Source organism: Dendropsophus ebraccatus, chromosome 6, assembly GCF_027789765.1.
Source record: "Dendropsophus ebraccatus isolate aDenEbr1 chromosome 6, aDenEbr1.pat, whole genome shotgun sequence".
NCBI lineage: Eukaryota > Metazoa > Chordata > Amphibia > Anura > Hylidae > Dendropsophus > Dendropsophus ebraccatus.
Genome location: NC_091459.1, coordinates 127,348,963 through 127,372,034, shown reverse-complemented (window position 1 = coordinate 127,372,034; position 23,072 = coordinate 127,348,963). Strand labels below are relative to the sequence as shown.

General features: G+C 41.7%; 1 protein-coding gene across 1 annotated transcript; it reads right to left on the bottom strand.

The window, feature by feature from the left end:
- Positions 1–406: 406 nt before the first annotated feature.
- Positions 407–2,245, bottom strand: LOC138795286 (serine/threonine-protein kinase SBK1-like). Its single transcript, XM_069974277.1, has 4 exons — positions 2,140–2,245; positions 1,671–1,873; positions 734–1,175; positions 407–651 (listed from the first exon to the last, which is right to left on the bottom strand). The coding sequence occupies exons 1-4, from the start codon at positions 2,243–2,245 to the stop codon at positions 407–409; spliced, it is 996 nt and encodes a 331-aa protein (XP_069830378.1).
- Between the last annotated feature and the right edge of the window lie 20,827 nt (positions 2,246–23,072).

The window sequence follows — 23,072 nt, the reverse complement described above, 5'->3', positions numbered from 1 at the left end:
AAAAGAGAAAAACTATAAATATTGTGTCTTCCGTTTATCCAATGGTGTCTCAACTTACTGAAACCTAGGGAGATCTGTATTCTCTATCTGCTTACATGACCAGTCATCCATCCTACAGGTCACGATAATAACTTTCTCCTCCCTTTTCAGTTTTCCACTTGATGGTTATTACTGACATGAAGTAAGAAAACTGATCAGGGTGGGGAAGTCCTTCCCATCGCTCCTCACATCCATGTTCCTGTAAAAACACAAGGAAAAAAAAAAAGTTTCAGATCCTTAAGAAAAATGCAAATAAATACTTTGACTTGGATATATACTTGCCGGCTTGTATCGATGTTGTATGTTCCTCATCACTCTAACCTATATACTTGCCGGCTTGTATCGATGTTGTATGTTCCTCATCACTCTAACCAATTTGAACTTCTGATCCCAAAGTAGGGCTGTTAGTAAAAAACAGCATTGTGGTGTTACTAGATGGGGAAAGAGATTCATCCGAGGTGTCCTGGAGAATGATGTATTCCAGATCTCCATGGTTCTCCACCACAATATATTCATCCTCTCTTTCAATGACTATAATTTCATGATTATTTTCTCCCATCACAACAAAACCATCTTCCACAACAATCTCCTCTGTTGGTTCAGGAATGTCCTCTACTCCCCATGTAAAGTCCTGATGATTAAGGATGGCAAGATTCCTGTTTTTGGGATCACGAGAGCAGGCATTGAAACAAACCTTGTGTCGTCTCATTAAACTGGGACCAGTGAGTTGGGGGTGGAACATGGGCTGCAGACAGTTGCCAGTAGAAAAAGCTTTGGAATAGGGGATCGTCTTCTAAAGCTCTTCTCCATGGGAAATATCCAGTGGATGCAACATAAAGAAGGACACCGAGGGCCCAAATGTCCACACTACAATCCAAGGCTATAGTTTCTTTGCCTTTCAGTTGGCAAAGCTCTGGAGGCATATAGGGGATTATGGGTGACATGGCCGGAACCAGGGTCCCTGCAGGTTGTGTCAGGCCAAAGTCACTCAGTTTGATGCTGTAGCATTCCTTGTCCATCAGTAAGATGTTGTCTGGTTTTATATCTCTATGCACCAGATCTTTTCCATGCAAGTAGTCTAAAGCGTTTGACAACTGTATCGCACACCGTTTCAACATAACTTCCGGAATTCCAATCTGTAAAAGTAGAAGAAAATGTTAAATATATATTTTGCCTAGATTGAAAAATGTGTGTGTATAGATTCAAATTTCGAACATTTGACCCTATAACTGAACCCACACTTATGAGAACTGATCTCTTAAAACAGCTTGTGCTAACTGAGGCTATTAATAGTCTATTACACAGGATGATATGAAGCCAGGGAATCAGTATTTTTTACTGTGATCAACCAATCCGGAACCTACAACAGAAGGCCTGTTCATCCAGTGATGGCCTCTTGTAATAGGGTCCTTGGAGTCAATATTGACCGTGACCTCCAACCTGTAGGTTTCCAGGTTTTTCAACATTAATATAATCATAGGAAGTCATCATTTTGCAATATTTGGATAGTCAAAGTTTTGAGATTCTCTCCATAAACTAGTAGTAAGACTGCTATTCCTGAAAATCACCCTGCAGAATATTTATAAAAAAATATATTGTATAAAAATGTACAGTAATTGCTGAATACATACACAAGGCTCAATCAGAGAATGGAGGGATCCTGCAGGAGCCAGATCCTGGATCAGAACATAATGGTCCACAGAGTCGATAAACGAGGAGTAAGTAAAGATGATGCCTTGGTAGCTTGATAGATGGATGGAAATACAAAGCTCATCTAGGAAATCTTCAAACTTTGTTCGGTCCTTTTTTATGAACTTCAAGGCAACATTTTTACCTAAAATAATATAATAATAATAATAGTAAAAATACTAAAGGTAAAATACACTCATAATGGTCTATTTATTAGTCCTTAGCTTATGTAAGAAAGGCCTATAGGTGAAGTTCTATATCATGGTGCATCACTGATTTTTGGAATAAATCTAAACAGGAATATTCCCCATGATTTTATAGAATGGTAAACTTCCAAATAGTTTAATAAAAAAACACAATTTTCTATAGGAAATTCCCCTGAATATTTGTCATGTGTAAGTATAGGCTTACCTGTTGTCTTCTCATACGCCATCACAACTTGACCATAGGTCCCCTTGCCCAGATTGCTCAGGACTTGGAAATCATTTTCATCGACTTTTTGGATTTGAAATTCCATTGTAGAGTTGATAACGTTCTTATCAATGTACAGAATGAAAAGACAGAAGCTTCAGTCTCTCAGTCTGGGGGTCAGTTCTCTAGGAGCTCTAGGAGACTCAAGAAGTGACTGCAGTGCAAGAGGTCCAGTGCCCTTTTGTAAGGAGAACAAGGCGGAAGAGCCTGAGGTTCCTCCCCCTTTTCATGGCTAATAAGGTGTAAATGACATTCTTTTCATATGGTAATGGTGAGTTCAACTAAAACTTGACCTTACATAAAGCTCTATTGTGACTGGGATGTATGCAAATAGCTCAGGTGATGCCGGATATCAGGGAGGAGGCCATGTTTTATTGTCCCTAGTGTCTTTCAATTGTTTGTATAATTATTTCAAGAAATTTGATAGTTTTTGACTTTTTCCATTCTCTATATCTTACTGTGGTCATAACAACTGTAAAAATCATATCTTCCAATGCCCCAAGAAAAAGATTAGCGAAGGTTGGGGCGACTTGCATTTCCATCACTGGTACCACCTGCCATGGATGGAATCCATGATGGAATAAGGCCGTTCTGCGTGCTGCAGCGATTTCTTCTTCTCCTATCCTATATTATAAAATTTTCTATCTTCAGTCTTCTACAGTCAGTGCAGCACCATATTAAAGAATGTAGTATAAAAAAAGAAATACGAAAGAAAATGTAAACAAATAAAAAGTTCCAGATAGTTGTTATATAGTGGAATCTATTACAGTAAAACTCGAATACTGAAATCTGATGACAATTAAAGGGGTTTGGGTCTAATGGCTAGGGGTGGGATAAAATTTTAATTCACCCCAGCCCTGTTCACACACTCAGACTTGCTCACATCTATGCTATTTATAAAAGACCACTTTAATTTTGCTCAAGTACACTGCAACAGGAAAAGTGTGTGAAAAATTTGTTTTAAATAGACAAAGACAACCCCCCTCCTTTTGTTTTAACCCCTTCACGTCAGCCATCTGTATATATACGTTCCTATTGCACATGCCCCGTGCAGTAGGAATGTACATATACGTTCCTGCTTTGACGGGGGGTTGTGATGAGAACGGGATCGCTGCAGGGACAACGATCCCGCTCTCATCTGATTGAGGCACCGGAGATAATGAGAATCAACTGCGATCCCGCAGCTGACCCCCATTAACCCCTTAGTGACCGCCGAAACGGCGGTCACTAATGGGCCGGTGCCGCCGCTATATTTCATCTCCCCCCACCGTGAATCCACGGTGGGGGGAGATGAAATAGTTAAAATCAGACCCCAGACCAGCCCCCCTAGTGCCCCGGTATCTAACCCCCCCTCCCCGCGGCGGCCATCAGATCCAAGATGGCCGCCGCGATCACTGTGAACAGACTAATGTCTGTTCACAGTGATCTCTTTGTAAAAATGAATGAAAACCCCATGCTCTCCGCCACCGGAGGTAGCGGAGAGCATGGGGCAGTCATCGGGGACCCCCCCTGTGGGGTCCCGGTACAAGCGATCAGCGGTATATACTATGTGCCATGTGCCGCCAGAACATTTTATCCCCTGTCACCATGAATGATTGGTGACAGGGGATAAAAAGTGATGTCCCCCCACCCCCCCCAGTCACCCCCCTCCCCTACCCCATATACTCACCTGATCCTGGAGCTCCTTCCTCCTCGGTGTCCTGGCTGGTTATAAAGTGCGCATGCGCTCCACAACCAGCCAGCTCTGAAAATTTAAAGTGACAAGAGACCAATTTGGTCTGTCACTAAACTATGATTACTGTGATAGAAAATATCACAGTAATCATAGTAATACAGTGAAAAAGAATGTGAAAAGTACAAAAAGTGACAAACATACAAAAAAATAAAACACACACTTTCTATTATAGTAATAATTGCAGTTTACTCCCAAATTACCCCTAACCCCTCCCCAGATTACCCGTAACTACCGCAGCTAGCCCGTAACCACCCCAGGTTGTCCGTAATCACGTCAGATTGCACGTAACCCCCCAGATTACCCGTAACCACCGCACGTTGACCGTAACCACCGCAGGTTGACCGTAACCACCGCACGTTGCCCGTAACCACCGCACGTTGCCAGTGACCCCCTCCAGATTGTCCGTAATCACCCCAGATTGGCTGTAACCACCCCAAATTACATGTAACCAACCCCACATTACCTATAAGCACTTCAGTCTATCCGTAACAATTCTAGATTGTCTGTAACCCCTCCAGGTTGCGCATAACCACCCCAGGTTGCCCGTAATCATACCAGATTACATGTAACCCCCCAGATTGCACGCAACCACCGCAGGTCGCCTCTGACCACTGCACGTCGCCACTGACCACTGCACGTCGCCACTGACCACCGCACGTCGCCACTGACCACCGCATGTCGCCACTGACCACCGCACGTCGCCACTGACCACCGAACGTCGCCACTGACCACCGCACGTCGCCACGGACCACCGCACGTCGCCACTGACCACCGCACGTCGCCACTGACCACCGCACGTCGCCACTGACCACCGCACGTCGCCACTGACCACCGCACGTCGCCACTGACCACCGCACGTCGCCTCTGACCACCGCACCTTGCCTCTGACCACCGCACCTTGCCTCTGACCACCGCACCTTGCCTCTAACCACCCCAAATTGCCAGTGACCCCCTCCAGATTGCCCGCAACCACGCCAGATTACAGGTACCCACCTCAGATTACCTATTAGCACTTCAGTTTATCCGTAACCACAGCAGGTTGCCTGTAACCACCCCAGATTGTCTGTAACCACCCCAGATTGTCTGTAACCACCCCAGATTGTCTGTAACCACCCCAGACTGTCTGTAACCACCCCACGTTGCCCGTAACCAGAGCAGGTTGCCTGTAACCACCCTAGATTGTCTGTAACCACAGCAGGTTGTCCGTTTTCACCCCAGGTTGCCGGTGACCTCCCCATGTTGACGGTATCCACCCCAGATTACCCGTAACCACCCCAGACTGCCCGTAACCACCCCAGACTGCCCGTAACCACCTCCAAATTACCCGGAACCACCCCACATTACCTGTAATCTAATTTTTTTAATTTTATTTTAGTAACTGCGCTATTCTAATAACTATTACTAGCTACTGTTTTGCTCCAGCAAATTGGCACTCCTTCCCTTCTGAGCCCTGCTGTGTGCCCATACAGTGGTTTATGCCCACATATGGGGTACCGTTGTATTTGGGAGAACCTGCGTTACAGATTTTGGGGTACGTTTTCTCTCATGTTCCTTGTGAAATTTAGAAATTTCAAACTAAACCAACATATTATTGGAAAAATTCAAGTTTTTCATTTTTACTCGCCAATTTTGAATACTTTCCTCTAATACCTGTGGGGCCAAAATGCTCATCCTACCCCAAGATGAATTCTTTGAGGGGTGTACTTTCCAAAATGGGGTGACTTTTGGGGGGGGGGGTTCTATTCTGTAGACATTACAGGGGCGCTGCAAATGCACCTGGCGCTCAGAAACTTCTTCAGAAAAATCTGCACGGAAAATGCTAATTGGCGCTCCTTCCCTTCTGAGCCCGGCTGTGTGCCCATACAGTGGTTTATACCCACATATGTGGTACCGTTCTACTCAGGAGAACCTGCGTTACAGATTTTGGGGTGAATTTTCTCTCCTGTTCCTTGTGAAATTGAGAAATTTCAAACTAAAGGAACAAATTTTTGGAAAAATTCGAGTTTTTCATTTTTACTGTCTACTTTTGAATACTTTCCTCTTATACCGGTGGGGTCAAAATGCTCACCACACCCCAAAATGAATTCTTTGAGGGGTGCACTTTCCAAAATGGGGTGACTTATGGCGAGATTTTACTCCGCTGGCACTACAGGGGCTCTGCAAACGCACCTGGCACTCAGAAACTTCTGCAGCAAAATCTGCATTGAAAAAGCTAATTGGCACTCCTTCCCTTCTGAGCCCGGCTGTGTGCCCATACAGTGGTTTATACCCACATATGAGGTACCTTTTTACTCAGGAGAACCTGTGTTACAAATTTTGGGGTACTTTTTTTCTCTTGTTCCTCGTGAAATTGAGAAATTTTAAACTAAAGGAACATATTATTGGATAAATTCGAGTTTTTCATTTTTACTGTCTACTTTTGAATACTTTCCTCTAATATCTGTGGGGCCAAAATGCTCACCACACCCCAAAATGAATTATTTGAAGGGTGTACTTTCCAAAATGGGGTGACTATGGGCGAGATTTTACTCCGCTGGCACTACAGGGGCACTGCAAACGCACCTGGCGCTCAGAAACTTCTTCAGCAAAATCTGCATTGAAAAAGCTAATTGGCACTCCTTCCGTTCTGAGCCCTGCTGTGTGCCCATACAGTGGTTTATGCCCACATATGAGGTACCTTTTTACTCAGGAGAACCTGCGTTCCAGATTTTGGGGTGAATTTTCTCTCCTGTTCCTCGTGAAATGGAGAAAATTCAAACTAAAGGAACATATTATTGGAAAAATTCGAGTTTTTCATTTTTACTGTCTAATTTTGAATACTTTCCTCTAACACCTGTGGGGTCAAAATGCTCATCCTACCCCAAGATGAATTCTTTGAGGGGTGTACTTTCCAAAATGGGGTGACTTATGGGGGGTTTTCTCTCTGCTTACACTACAGGGGCACTGCAAATGCACCTGGCGCTCGGAAACTTCTTCAGCAAAATCTGCAATGGAAAAGCTAGATGGCGCTCCCTTCCTTCTGAGCCCCGCTGTGTGCCCATACAGTGGTTTACGCCCACATATGGGGTACCGTAGTACTCAAGAGAACCTGCGTTACAAATTTTGGGGTGCGTTTTCTCTCATGTTCCTTTTGAAAATGAGAAACTTCAATCTAAACGTATATATTATTGGAAAATTGTAATTTTTCATTTTTTTACGGCCTAATGGTGAATACTTTCCTCCAGCCCCTGTAAGGTTAAAATGCTCATTATACCCCTAGATTAATTCTTTAAGGTGTCTAGTTTCCAAAATGGGGTCACTTATGGGGGTTTCCAGTATACAAGCCTCCTAAATCAACTTAAGAAAAGAACTGGTCCCTAAAAACATCAAGTTTTGGAAACTTTTACAAAAATGTGGTAATTTGCTGATAAATTTCTAAGCCCCGTAACACCCTAAAAAAGTAAAATATGTTTATGAAATGAAGCCAGAATAAAGAGGACATATCGCTAATGTGACTTAGTAACTAATTTATGTGATACAACTTTCTTTTTTAGAAGCAGAGAATTTCAAAGTTCATAAAATGCAAATTTTTTCAGTTTTTCATGATATTTTGATGTTTTTCACAAAAAACACACAAAGTAGTGACCAGATTTTGCCACTAATATAAAGTGCCATATGTGACGAAAAAACATTCTCAGAATCGCTAGCATACATTAAAGCATCCCTGAGCTATAAGAGCATAAAGTGAGACAGGTCAGATTTTGATAAATGAGCCTGGTCTTTTAGGTGCAAATAGGCTTGGTCTTGAAGGGGTTAAGCTTCAGGTTTTTCTGCATTTTTAAAATATTTTGGTTAAAATATTTTTGGTTATGTTTTTTTTCTTCTGTTTTGATTTTGATATTTTTAAGTCATGTGATTTTAAAATCACTAATTTGATGGGGAAAAAAAGTCATATCCATCCTTGGAAGCAGGAAAGGAAAAAACAAGAGTGGAGATCTCAGAGAAAATTCTACACAATGCATTGAATGAAAAAAATTTTTTTTTTACTGACCTCTAGCTATATAAAAAAGCAGTTTTCTTGCCATTATTGCTGTCATATAGTCATAGAGACGTCATGTTGTGAACTTCCCTCTCATCACTAAGACATGATCTAGCTCAACTTTTTGGAGAGAAGCAGCTAACAATGAGTTGAGGTTTTTCCCCGTCCATGGGCAATGAGTATCAACAAACCTCTATTAATTTGGTGATGAAGGTGTCACCTAGAACTTGACCTGTCGCCTAGATCCCATTATCATTCAACTATGTGTGACTAGACAGACCAATGAGCCGGTCAATCCTTAGGGGGGGTATTAGGGAGGTGTCCACCTTAGCATTGTTTATATTGTTAGTAAACTACTAATGTTATTAGTTATGACACCCTCAGTCAGGTTCCACCCTCCTCAAGTCCTCTTGATGTTACCAAAGCAGAAAACTCTTTGCAAACCTATTAATGCAAATGTTTTCTGTCTCTTAACACCATCATGGATGGGGTAAAATGGCGGCACATTTAGCTATTTGTGTATATAAACACCATCAAGGTGGTAGGTTGCTTAAGCTGGCAGAACCATTAATGGAATGAAGTATGCAAAGAGGTCCCTAAAGGGGTACTCCAGTGTAAGAAAAACATGGCAACTTTTCTTCCAGACAGCACAACTCTTGTCTCCAGTTCAGGCATGCTTTTCAATTGATATCCATTTACTTTAAAAAAAAAAAAAAAATGAGTTGCAAAAGCCCACCCAAATGAAGTACACCAAGAGTGATGCTATCTCTGGAAGAAAGTAGCCATGTTTTTTTTTTATTTTGAATAACCCCGTCAAGCAGCATTACCCTTAATTATTTATGAATTATGTAGTTATCCACTTGAGAGATGAGTAAATTTCTCATCTAAATGAAGCAAAGCCCTTAGTTTGATCAGCGCTCCGCTCATCAAGCCCGCTGGCTCTCTGCCAATCCACCCCGGGTGCCAGGGAAAAGCTGGATTCAATCCTTTTAAACTGAGAACTTTTATAGGATTGGATCCAGCTTTTCCAGGCATCCTTGCAGAAGTGTCAGGGAGCGGAGATGAGCGGAGCGCCGATCAACAAAGCGATACGCTTTCTTGAGTTGAGCAATTTGTTCATCTGTACACTGCTTGTATGATAGGTTTGGGTTATATCTAGTTCTTTTTAGAATACAGATAATCCACAGCACTCCAGTAATCTTCAAAAAAGTTGTGGTGTTTATTACATAACTTAGTGCATAACATCAGATGCAACGTTTCGGCGGCATCACCACCATTTTTAAGCGTGATTACATGGTAACAAACATATTATTTATACGTGAAAAATACAACAAGATTGGTGCAAACATAATTAGTGAATTGAACACATATTTTAGGTTTAGGTCACGTGGGTAACTCCGGAGTCCAGAACAATTTAACTCATTGTGATATGTGCAAGTGAATGTATCCTTTTAGATAATGAAAGAAGCACAAATTGTAATCGTTCTTATTTCAGGAGATGGTTCCACCACGGTCAGTCAGTAGAGACGTCATTATATGTGGGTAACTAGAAAGCGCCTCCGCTGTTACGGAGACTTAGCAGAACCTAAACGCGACTAGGAGGATCACACGTATCGAATGCAAGTTACAAAGACCGTCAGTGGGTTTCATTGCCGACCATCGACATCCAGCCCGTATGGAGAACATACACGTGTCCCCTCTGTAATCTCCACCGACACGCCTCTCCAGGCTTTTAGAGAAAAACGCATCATTCATCATTATGTGTGAACACCTCTAAACGACATCGCAAAGGTAAGTTGGAAGAAACTTGTGTAGGCGTCTTAACTTGAATTCCGTCCATATTAGGTTTATCTGTTGAAGAAATAATCACTGTTAGAAACATAATCAAGTAATTAACCCCTTAGGGACCAAGCCTGTTTGGGCCTTAATGACCAGGCTCATTTTTCAAAATCTGACCTGTCTCACTTTATGCGCTTATAGCTCAGTGATGCTTTAACGTATGCTAGCGATTCTGAGATTGTTTTTTCGTAACATATGGTACTTTATGTTAGTGGCAAAATTTGGTCACTGTCTTGTGTGTTTTTTGTGAAAAACATCAAAATATAATGAAAAATTTGAAAATTTTGCACTTTACGAACTTTGAAATTCTTTGCTTCTAAAAGAAAAAGGCACATGACAAAAATTAGTTAGTAAGTCACATTATCAATATGTCCTCTTTATTCTGACTTCATTTCGTAAACATATTTCACTTTTTTAGGGTGTGACGGGGCTTAGAAATGTATCAGCAAATTATCACATTTTCATGAAATTTCCAAAACTGATTTTTTTAGGGACCAGTTCTTTTTTTAAGTTGATTTAGGAGGCTTGTATACTGGAAACCCCCATAAGTGACCCCATTTTGGAAACTAGACACCTTAAAGAATTAATCTAGGGGTATAATGAGCATTTTAACCCTACAGGGGCTGGAGGAAAGTATTCACAATTAGGCCGGAAAAAAATGGAAAATAGAAATTTTCCAATAATATATTTGTTAAGATTAAAGTATCTCATTTTCATAATAAACATGAGAGAAAATGCACCCCAAATTTTGTAATGCAGGTTCTCCTGAGTAGAACGGTACCCCATATGTGGGCGTAAACCACTGTATGGGCACACAGCAGGCCTCAGAAGGAAGGGAGCACCTATTAGCATTTCCAGTTCAGATTTTGCTGAAGAAATTTCTGAGCGCCAGGTGCGTTTGCAGAGCCCCTGTAGTGTCAGCAGAATAGAACCCCCCCCAAAAGTCACCCCATTTTGGAAAGTACACCCATCAAAGAATACATCTTGGGGTGTGGTGACCATTTTGACCCCACAGGTATTAGAGGAAAGTATTCAAAAGAAGACAGTAAAAATGAAAAAATAGAATTTTTCCAATAATATGTTCCTTTAGTTTGAAATTTCTCAATTTCACGAGGAACAGGGGAGAAAACTCACCCCAATATATGTAAGGCAGGTACTCCTGAGTAGAACAATACCCCATATGTGGGCATAAACCACTGTGTGGGCACACAGCGGGGCTCAGAAGGGAAGGAGCGCCAATTAGCATTTCCAGTTCAGATTTTGCTGAAGAAATTTCTGAGCGCCAGGTGCGTTTGCAGAGCCCCTGTAGTGTCAGCAGAATAGAACCCCCCCAAAAGTCACCCCATTTTGGAAAGTACACCCATCAAAGAATACATCTTGGGGTGTGGTGACCATTTTGACCCCACAGGTATTAGAGGAAAGTATTCAAAAGAAGACAGTAAAAATGAAAAAATAGAATTTTTCCAATAACATGTTTGTTTAGTTTGAAATTTCTCAATTTCACGAGAAACAGGGGAGAAAACTCACCCCAATATATGTAAGGCAGGTTCTCCTGAGTACAACGGTACCCCATATGTGGGCATAAACCACTGTGTGGGCACACAGCGGGCCACAGAAGGAAGGGAGCGCCAAGCATTTTCAGTGCATGATTTTCCTGAAGAAGTTTCTGAGCGCCAGGTGCGTTTGCAGTGCCCCTGTAATGTCTACAGAATAGAACCCTCCCCCCCAAAATCACCCCATTTTGGAAAGTACACCCCTCAAGGAATTTATCTTGGGGTGTGGTGACCATTTTGACCCCACAGGTATTGGAGGAAAGTATTCAAAACTAGACCGTAAAAATGAAAAAAATTGAATTTTTTCAATAACATGTTTGTTTAGTTAGAAATTTCTCAATTTCACTAGGAACAAGGGAGAAAAAGCACCCCAAAACTTGTAACGGAGGTTCTCCTGAGTACAATGGTACCCCATATGTGGGCATAAACCACTGTATGGGCACACAGCAGGGCTCAGAAGAGAAGGAGTGTCATTTTAGTTACAGGCAATATGTGGGTGTTTACTGGTTATCTGGGGTGGTAATAGACAATCTCAGGGTGTTTACTGGCTATCTGAGGTGGCAGCAGGCAATCTGTTGGGGTTATGGGCAATCTGGGGTGGTTACGAGCAGTCTGTGCCAATCTGGGGTGGTTACGGTCAATCTGGGGTGGTTACGGTCAATCTGGGGTGGTTACGGTCAATCTGGGGTGGTCACAGGCATTCTGGGGTGGTCACAGGCAATCTGGGGTGGTCACAGGCAATCTGGGGTGGTTACGGGCAATCTGGGGTGGTTACTGGCTGTATGGGGTGGTTATGGGCAATCTTGGGGTGTTTACTGGCTATCTAGGGGTGGTTACTGGCTATCTGGGGAGGTGACGGGCAATCTGGGGGTGTTCACTGACTATCTGGGGATGCAACGGGCAATCTGGGGTGGTGACGGGAAATCTGGGGTGGTTGCGAGCAATCTGTGGTGGTTACAGGCAATTTGGGGTAGTTACAGGCAGTCTGTGGCAATCTGGGGTGGTTACGGGCTGTCTGGAATGGTTATGGGCTATGGGGGGGATACGGGCAATCTGGGGAGATTACGGGCAATCTGGGGTGGTGACAGGCAATCTGGGGTGGTTATGGGCTGTCTGGGATGGTTATGGGCTGTCTGGGATGGTTATGGGCTGTCTGGGATGGTTATGGGCTGTCTGGGATGGTTATGGGCTGTCTGGGGTGGATACGGGCAATCTGGGGTGGATACGGGCAATCTGGGGTGGATACAGACAATCTGGGGTGGATACAGACAATCTGGGGAGGTTACAGGCAATCTAGGGTGGTTACGGGCAATCTGGGGTGGTTACGGGCAATCTGGGGTGGTTACGGGTAATCTGGGGTGGTGATGGGTAATCTGGGGTGGTTACGGGTAATCTGGGGTGGTGATGGGTAATCTGGGGTGGTTGCAGGTAATCTGGGGTGGTTACGGGTAATCCAGGGCACTTGACTTTGGTGACAGGCGTAAAAAAGTGCCGGCACCATTTGGAACAAGCGATCAGTGGTATATAGTATATACCGCTGATCACTTGTACTAGGACCACACCGGGTGGTCACCGATCATTGCCCCATGCTCTCCGCCACCTCCGGCGGAGCTTGGATCATTTTTAGGAATCCATCACTGTGAACAGAGTCTGTTCACAGTGATGACGGCGGCCATCTTGGATCAGATGGCCGCCCAGGGAGGGGAGGGTCAGTGGCCAGGTCACTAGGGTTAATTCTGGGGATGGGGGGACATGTTTTCATCTCCTCTCACTGTGAATTCACGGTGAGAAGAGATGAAAGCGTTCAGCTGCGCTGGCAATGCCCATTACCGGTAGCCGCCTTTATACTGATAATAACGGCGATCACCGGTGAGGGGACTGGCCGGGACTGACCCCACACTCTCCCCCAACCCCTCAGCTACCTCCGATAGCTGACAGGAGGGGGCTGCGGGCATTACCGGCGCCGCTGCACTATTCTGCACCATCGCCATAAAGAGCTGATGGCAGCAGAATAGACCCCATTAGTGATCGCCGTATAAATCCGTATCGGCGGTCACTAATAACATAATAAATGTATTCTCTGGGTCGCTACGGTTACGGCGATACCACATTTGTATAGTTTTTTTTAACTATTACCGCTTTGGCGCAATAGAAACTATCTTCCTAGCCAAAACCCACAAAAACTGTCCCTGCATTGCAAGATCCATAGCGTTCTCATCTTTTGCGCGACAGAGCTGGTTTTGGGCTTATTTTTTGCGGGAAGATCTGTAGTTTCTATTGATACCAAGTTTTATATGTATATGACTTTTTGATCTCTTTTATGACGTATTTTCTAAAGTGGATTGATAAAATACAGCTATTCTAGTACTGTTTTTTTTATTTTTTTTTTTACAGCGTGTGTCGTGCGATATAATTATTGATATAGTTTTATAGATTGGGTCGTTACAGACGTAACAATACCAAATATGTATAGGATTTGTGTTTTTGATCACTTTTATGTAATGTTTTATAGTGTATGGGGAATGTAATGCATCTTTATTATTGGGGGGGGCTGGGGGGGGCTGTGTTGTGTTTGGTGCACACTTTTTTTCACTTTTTTTTACTTTTACACTAGTGTACATTACTGTACACTAGTGTAAAATACTTTGATCATTGATACAATACATTGCAGTACCTGATGTACTGCAATGTATTGTATCATGCCTCATGCTGACAGGCAATAGCCGCGGCCACCCCTGTCAGCATCAGGCATCTCCATGGTGATCCCGGGGACCTTCATTAGGACCCCGGAATCACCATGGAGACATCGGGACCCCGGACGGCGCCGCGGGACATCGCGATCATGTAAGTGACCCACGGCGCCGTCCGGGATCCACCGGGACCCGTTAGATGCCGCTGTCATGGTTTGACAGCGGCATTTAACGGGTTAAACTGCCCGGAGCGGAGAATCCTCCGCTCCGGGCAGTTACAGGAGGGTGTCAGCGGTCACACTGACCGCTGATCCCCCGTCCTGCAGCCGCCGCCGGGCGGTAATTTATTCCGATGCGCCCGCCGTTAAAAGGCGTACGCATCGGAATAAAGCCCATTAGTGGCCGCCGTGAAAAGGCAGCATGGCGGTCACTAAGGGGTTAAAGTTACACGTAAAACTTTTGCAGTTTCTTTTTATGTATTTGAATGACATTTTTTAATATTACTATTGCGTGTATAATAAGGCTATAAATTTATTTTGACCACGAGCCCTGTACATGATCTTCATACATCTTGTGTCCCTAGAACCAGATACTGAAAAATATACACCTATAGTCACAAGACTGTTGAAAACATATTAATAAAGATATTGGAAGGGATCACCCTAAACAAAAACAAATACAATCACACCAATGCCATAAATATATAAAATACTTGAAAAATCTATTCTTCTAAAAACAATTAAAAATTCATTACCCCTAAAAACAACAAAGTCTGTACAGTTGCCGCACCCTCCAGCTAATACGTCTATTTGCGTATTAGTCAGGACTGTCTCCCAGTCCAGAGAAGAAAAATAGCATCAATGTACCTTAAAGGGTTTATCCAGCGACACAAAAACATGGCCACTTTCTTCCAAAGACAGACTTCCTCTTGTCCCCAGCTTGGGAGGGTTTGTGCTGCTCAGTTCCATTGAAGTGAGTGGAGCTTAATTGCAAACCGCACCTGAACTGTAGACAAAAGTTGTGTTGTCTCTGAAAGAAAGTGGCCATTTTTTTATAGCACTGGATAACCCCTTTAACCATTTATCCTTTAAAAATCCACCAAAACATCAAATCAATAGAAATAAAGAAAGCAGATTCCAGTGTGTGGACCCCCGGCATCCAGAACAATTACATAGGAAGCATCTTACAATTCCTGGTGAGGTGTGTGTGTGTAAATGTATGTATATATATCTGTCCCCATATATATCAAGTATCACTAGACGTGCCCTCAGTTGGATATAACAGCCCTTTTGTAATGAGAACCATATCAAATATATGTCACGCCACACTCATTCATAAGTGCCGTGGTCCGTTACACCGTAAATCCCCCTCAAAACAGTTTTGCGGTATTACCGCTTCATCAGAAAGGCATAACTATCTACTCTCTCAAGCCGCTATTTATGGGAGTAAATGGACGCCGCAGGTCACGTCGGCAGCGGTCGCTGGGTGGCACGGGAATCTCATTACTCCCTCTTCCGGAAGAGGAAGTGACGTGATTTCTGCGCCACCCATCCATACAAGCAGCATGTCATCTATAAATATTCTGTACCATTTTATACATGAAATATATGGATGATTCTCTGAAAATAATTTTTCTTCCAAGTAGGACATTGTGAAGTTGGCTATAGATGGGGAATATTTGGTCCCTATTGATACTCCAATGCATTGGAGAAAGTTGTTTTTTTTTTTTTTTTTCTTGACACATGAAGTAATTGTGATTTATTAGATACAATGTTAACATTTTTATAAATGTCTTTAAATCCTCACTGTAAGGACTGTGTGTTTGTAAGTGATATGCAATTGCTTACTAGTATACAATGTGACCACATCTAGTCCCAACAAAAATTATCAAATGCTTGTAACACATCACCTTTATCTTTCAAAAAACCTGGGACACTCTGCACGAGAGGCTGCAACAACTGGTCGAGCCAGACGCACACCCTCTCGCACAGAGCTCCTGCCAGAAGCCATTGGACTCATGGGGGGAAGAAAAATGCCTCTCTGGGTTTGGGGCAATTCATACATTATGGATGTAATAGGATTAGTTGGAGATATTCTACCTCCTTTTCATGGAGAACACCCAAAGACTATCCCTCATCTAATACGGTTTTTAATTCACTAGCAAAAATGTTCACTGTATTGCCTCTTAGTTTACGGTATATGGTTTTATCTGATAAAAGGGCAAATATCTAGGCTTCCTACAGCTTTGTCCATAATAAACACCAGTCGTCCTTTTTTTATAGTTATATCCTGTTTATACTTTTAGTTCTTGCTGAGCTTGTTTGGGTTCTTTATTTAAATGAATAGTATTTGTTAGATCTGACAAGTCCCAAAATATTAATTTTTGAAGTTTATCCATTTGTTGTACTCAAAATCCTCCAGTCTGTTTTGTACTAAGTCCTCCATGCAATTTTCTCCCTCCAATTCATTCAGATTTTTAAGCGCCAACTGTTACTGGAACATTAAACCATGGAAGAGGTTTTTATTTTTCCTCAGACACCCCATTTTTCTGTTTATTCTTCCTCAGAGAAGAGGTGTTTTCTTAGGCTAATACGTCTATTTGCGCATAAGTCAGTACTGTGTGGTAATTATGTAGTTATCCACTTCTTGTATAGAAGGTTTGTTTTTTGTTTTTTGTCTATTTTTGCGTTTCTGAATAAAAATGTTTACATAGAACTATTGAATGTGTAAGAATAAGGTTAATGGATATTTGACCATGAGCTTTGTACATGAGCTTCCTACATCTTGTATCTCATGCATCAGATACTGAAACATGTACATAGTTTTTTTCACATCATGTAGTAATATACTATACAACAATGGTCAGAACAACACAACCCACAAGTATATGCAACAAAGATTTATTGATGAATGGCCTTAGCCACAAGGTGATTTGTGCATGGGGCAAACTCTGTGGTACTGCTGTTTAGGGATTCAGATGCACAGGCATTATAACTGGTAATGCTGAATAGGGACTGAAGTGGAAACAGCAGGAAATCCATTCTTGGTCCATCTATGGAGCAGCATAGGGAGAGGTAAAGTAAAAAAAAGTCTCTGTGAGGCTGATGGAGTCTCAGTGGCAAGGAAAGGGTCCAGCTGGTACCTCTGACTAGACTCCAGGTCCATTGATAATGTCCTTTTATACAGGCCAAAAAAAAAAAAAATCAACAATTCTAAACTTCACATGTCAGGATTGGGCGATACAGACAGGACAAGACAGTGGGCCCTAGGTCTGAACCCCCCCCCACTGTCACCTGCCTACTTGCCTCAAGCGGCCCTAGGCGGCCGTGGACAACCACAAAGACGTTCCCTATGAAACACAGACGGACAGACAAACACAATATAGAATAGTAAAACAGTCCGGGTCAAACCACACGGGCAACGCAGTACACAATCAGTAACACAAGGGATAGTCAAAAGTCAGGCGGAGGTCAGAACACGAGTAAGTCAGGCAGAAGGAATTAGGACGGGGTTCGCAGGAATAGGATAAGGGGAGTTGGGATCAGAATGAACTAATAGCCAGCGATTAGAGGCTGGTTCTAACTTACTATTATACTGGATAAGGAGCCCGGACCAAAGGCTGATTGGTCCGGCCTCCTGAATCCAGACACAATTTAGCTGCAGCACTGCAGGCTGAGTGGCAGAACGATCCGTCACTCAGCCTGCATTGAAGCTGCTCAGCTGAGTGCTGGCCGGTGGTCACGGCATCCCTGGTTGTCAGGGACGCCGTCGGGTCTCCGTGACGTCACTCAGCTCCTAGCTGGAGACAGATGTTGCTAGAGCCCGGAAAGGTAAGTTCCTGACATCACATCTCCCAGTTATTAAGGAAGTATGGGGGCGAGGGGGGAATCAGTAAAGTCCAGTTATAAACCTCTAATCCCCAATAGTAAAATTTGTGGTGTCATTACGAAGTACAGCTGGTCCTGAAAAAAATATCCCTCTTATGAATTATAAAAAAATTAAATAAAAAATGCTGCCTGTGCCAGTTCTAAAACTAGAAATATCTTTTCCAATTTCTAAAACGATTAAAAAAAAAAAACAAAAAAAACAGGGTTTTAGTTATGTACTTCCTGCGTGAGCAGTTGCTCGGTACTATGATTCCCTGAATGCATTGTTTTCCTCAATCCTCCCACACTGCACGTCTCGCTATTAACCTACTACTGTAAGGGCCAAAATCTTGTTCTCTGAGAGCCCAAATAAAAGTTTGCAATTGGGAGAGGTCCTATTAACCAGAAACCTTAGGTTCTTCCAGGTGACCATGAGGATGACTGATCTATTAAATGTTGGTACAAAGCAAACTGAAGAGAGGCCCAAAACACAAACTCTAGCACTACTATACCTACTATTTCCGCAGAGGGAAAAAATTCACTATATCAGAAAACCATGCCCTGAGAAAATACATCCATGAGGTAAGGGGGTGTTTTTATATTTACCCATTGACCCTCCGCTAACATCTGGTCGCAGCGCTAAAGCATTAAATGGAAAAAAAAGTCACCAATTTTGGCCATGGTTATAGTTTCCCAATACACAATGTTTCCTCTTTCTAGAAGTGAACGGTAGGGTTGTTCTTTCTCCCTTCTCTTATCTGCTGCAAAACCATGAAAAATGTATTTGTTTTGTGACATTGAAACTCTATTCGCCCTATGGTAAAACTGACAAGTCGATATGCTTACAATGATAGGCAACTTACATAACTTATTTTTAAAAAAAGGTTTTAGTTTTTTTAAGAGCTGACAAATAAAATAACTAAATGTGTTTAAAGTTGTTCTATTACCATCTTTAGTGCGGTGATCGGTCATGCCGGCAAATACTCGCGGTCCCCAGCTGCTGATAGCAGCCAGGAGCTGCACGGTACAGAAAAAGATAGACGTGCAAGCCCACTCTGAACCCTCAAGAATGTACAGGACATAGAGATCATGTAGGGTTGTAAATAACATAATTGCTTTAGCCTTAGTAAGGAAAAGAACTAGGATAAGGCAAGAATGTGTCTTCCTCAGGAGAGAGGTGGATCATCATTCCCTAATGTTAGACTTTCTTTTCAGAGTTATTTATTTTAATATTTAATTCATGAATCTAAGGGAAATTAGGCAAAAAAAAGTTTTTAAATTCAATAAGACATTTTGTAATATATTCCTAATGTGGTTAAATACAAAAATTGGGGAACCGAATACATTGGGAAGGTTGAGCCAATCCTTTAATGGGGAGAATAAGGAAAGTAATTGATATGTTTTAAAATGGGAGAATAGTAAATTGTCGAGAGCTTAAAAGATTTGAAACCCTTGATTCCGCTTGGCTGATGGATATTTTAAGACATGTAATGAGGAGCGTAAACACCAAACTATTTATATACTGAGTATAAAAAAAAAATGTTTCTTTCAGCTATACAAAATTAGTAGGGGGGATAAAGATTATATAAAATAAGAGCGATGATAGAAAAGGAGATTTGGTAATGTAAGATGTTTCAGCAAATGAAAATGATAGGTGATATTTTATTTAATGAAATTTTTAAATAAAATATATAAACCAGCAGATGAATGTTCTAGGTGTACACATGATAAAAACTGTAATTAAATGTGGGGATTAAGAAAACTATTTACCCTATTATTGTAGTATTGGGAGATGACTTAAAATTACTACTGGGAACATAAAATGGGAATTTAAAAATATTTTTTGTGCTAGATAAATGAGTGTCCACCTTTCCTTTCTGCCTTAAATCTCAGTATAGAATAAGTGAAATTTAACTTTTTTTTTTTTTTTTTGGGGGGGGGGGGGGGGGGTCAGTAAGGAAAGGGAGGGTGGGCTTGTGGGGTTATACGTTTTTAGATTTTTACTACCACAATAGAAGTACATTTTCTTTTGTATGTATTTTGGTATGTCAAAACAATACAAAAATGTATTAAAAAAGAAAACAAAACAATAAATATTGTGTCTTCCGTTTACCCAATGATGTCTCAACTTACTGAAGCCTAGGGAGATCTGTATTCTCTATTATCTGCTTACACCAACAGTCATCCATCCTGCAGGTCACGATGATGATAACTTTCTCCTCCCTTTTCAGTTTTCCACTTGATGGTTATTACTGACATGAAGTAAGAAAACTGATCAGGGTGGGGAAGTCCTTCCCATCGCTCCTCACATCCATGTTCCTGTAAAAACACAAGGAAAAAAAAAAGTTTCAGATCCTTAAGAAAAATGCAAATAAATACTTTGACTTGGATATATACTTGCCGGCTTGTATCGATGTCAAGTTGTATGTTCCTCATCACTCTAACCAATCTCAACTTCTGATCCCAAAGTAGGGCTGTTAGTAAAAAACAGCATTGTGGTGTTACTAGATGGGGAAAGAGATTCATCCGAGGTGTCCTGGAGAATGATGTATTCCAGATCTCCATGGTTCTCCACCACAATATACTCCTCCTCTCTTTCAATGACTATAATTTCATGATCATTTTCTCCCATCACAACAAAACCATCTTCCACAACAATCTCCTCTGTTGGTTCAGGATTGTCCTCTACTCCCCATGTAAAGTCCTGTTGATTAAGGATGGCAAGATTCCTGTTTCTGGGATTACAAGAGAGCAGGCATTGAAACAAACCTTGTGTTGTCTCATTAAACTGGGACCAATGAGTTGGGGGTGGAACATGGGCTGCAGACAGTTGCCAGTAGAAAAAGCTTTGGAATAGGGGATCGTCTTCTAAAGCTCTTCTCCATGGGAAATATCCAGTGGATGCAACATAAAGAAGGACACCAAGGGCCCAAATGTCCACACTACGATCCAAGGCTATAGTTTCTTTGCCTTTCAGTTGGCAAAGCTCTGGGGGCATATAGGGGATTATGGGTGACATGGCCGGAACAAGGGTCCCTGCAGGTTGTGTCAGGCCAAAGTCACTCAGTTTGATGCTGTAGCATTCCTTGTCCATCAGTAAGATGTTGTCTGGTTTTATATCTCTATGCACCAGATCTTTTCCATGCAAGTAGTCTAAAGCGTTGGTCAACTGTATCGCACACCGTTTCACCATAACTTCCGGAATTCCAATCTGTAAAAGTAGAAGAAAATGTTAGATATATAATTTGCCTAGATTGAAAAATGTGTGTGTATAGATTCAAATTTCGAAGATTTGACCCCATAACTGACCCCACACTTATGAGAACTGGTCTCTTAAAACAGCTTGTGCTAACTGAGGCTATTAATAGTCTATTACACAGGATGATATGAAGCCAGGGAATCAGTATTTTTTACTGTGATCAACTAATCCGGAACCTACAACAGAAGGCCTGTTCATCTAGTGATGGCCTCTTGTAATAGGGTCCTTGGAGTCAATATTGACCGTGACCTCCAACCTGTAGGTTTCCAGGTTTTTCAACATTAATATAATCATAGGAAGTCATCATTTTGCAATATTTGGATAGTCAAAGTTTTGAGATTCTCTCCATAAACTAGTAAGACTGCTATTCCTGAAAATCACCCTTCAGAATATTTATAAAAAAAATGTATTGTATAAAAATGTACAGTAATTGCTGAATACATACACAAGGCTCAATCAGAGAATGGAGGGATCCTGCAGAAGCCAGATCCTGGATCAGACCATAATGGTCCACAGAGTCGATAAACGAGGAGTAAGTAAAGATGATGCCTTGGTAGCTTGATAGATGGATGGAAATACAAAGCTCATCGAGGAAATCTTCAAACTTTGTTCGGTCCTTCTTTATGAACTTCAAGGCAACATTTTTACCTAAAATAATAATAATAATAATAATAATAATAATAATAATAATAATAATAATAATAATAATAATAATAATAGTAATAATAGTAATAATACTAAAGGGAAAATATACTCATAATGGTCTATTTATTAGTCCTTAGCTTATGTAAGAAAGGCCTATAGGTGAAGTTCTATATCATGGTGCATCACTGATTTTTGGAATAAATCTAAACAGGAATATTCCCCATGATTTTATAGAATCGTAAACTTCCAAATAGTTTAATAAAAAAACACAATTTTCTATAGGAAATTCCCCTGAATATTTGTCATGTGTAAGTATAGGCTTACCTGTTGTCTTCTCACACGCCATCACAACTTGACCATAGGTCCCCTTGCCCAGATTGCTCAGGACTTGGAAATCATTTTCATTGACTTTTTGGATTTGAAATTCCATTGTAGAGTTGATAACGTTCTTATCAATGTACAGAATGAAAAGACAGAAGCTTCAGTCTCTCAGTCTGGGGGTCAGTTCTCTAGGAGCTCTAGGAGACTCAAGAAGTGACTGCAGTGCAAGAGGTCCAGTGCCCTTTTATAAGGAGAACAAGGCCAAGAGCCTGAGGTTCCTCCCCCTTTTCATGGCTAATAAGGTGTAAATGACATTCTTTTCATATGGTAATGGTGAGTTCACCTAAAACTTGACCTTACATAAAGGCTCTATTGTGACTGGAATGTATGCAAATAGCTCAGGTGATGGCGGATATCAGGGAGGAGGCCATGTTTTATTGTCTCTAGTGTCTTTCAATTATTTCAAGAGATTTGATTGTTTTGACTTTTTCCATTCTCTATATCTTACTGTGGTCATAACAACTCTAAAAATCATCTCTTCCAATGCCCCAAGAAAAAGATTTGCGAAGGTTGGGGCGACCGGCATTCCCATTACTGTTCCAGCCGACGAGCAGTACCACCGGCCAACAACCTGTCTATCTGCATCCACTGCCGCATGATGGAATAAGGCCGTTCTGCGTGCTGCAGCGATTTCTTCTTCTTCTCATATCCTATATTATAAAATAATCTATCTTCAGTCTTCTACAGTCAGTGTGGCACCATATTAAAGAATGTATTATAAAAAAAGAAATAAAGAAAATAATAAAAAATGAAGTTCCAGATAGTTGTTATATGGTGGAATCTATTACCGTAAAACTCAAATACTGAAATCTGCTGACAATTAAAGGGGTTTGGGTCTAATGACTAGGGGTGGGATAAAATTTCAATTCACCCCAGCCCTGTTCACA

What these genes read in the sequence shown, in the direction of transcription:
- LOC138795286 (XM_069974277.1), bottom strand. Translation starts at nt 2,245, where the DNA reads ATGGAATTTCAAATCCAAAAAGTCGATGAAAATGATTTCCAAGTCCTG. An exon ending in ATTCTCTGATTGAGCCTTGT is followed by an intron (nt 1,176 to 1,670) that starts GTATGTATTCAG and finishes CTACTTTTACAG; the next exon opens with ATTGGAATTCCGGAAGTTAT. An exon ending in GTTTAATGAGACGACACAAG is followed by an intron (nt 652 to 733) that starts GTTTGTTTCAAT and finishes CATGGGGAGTAG; the next exon opens with AGGACATTCCTGAACCAACA.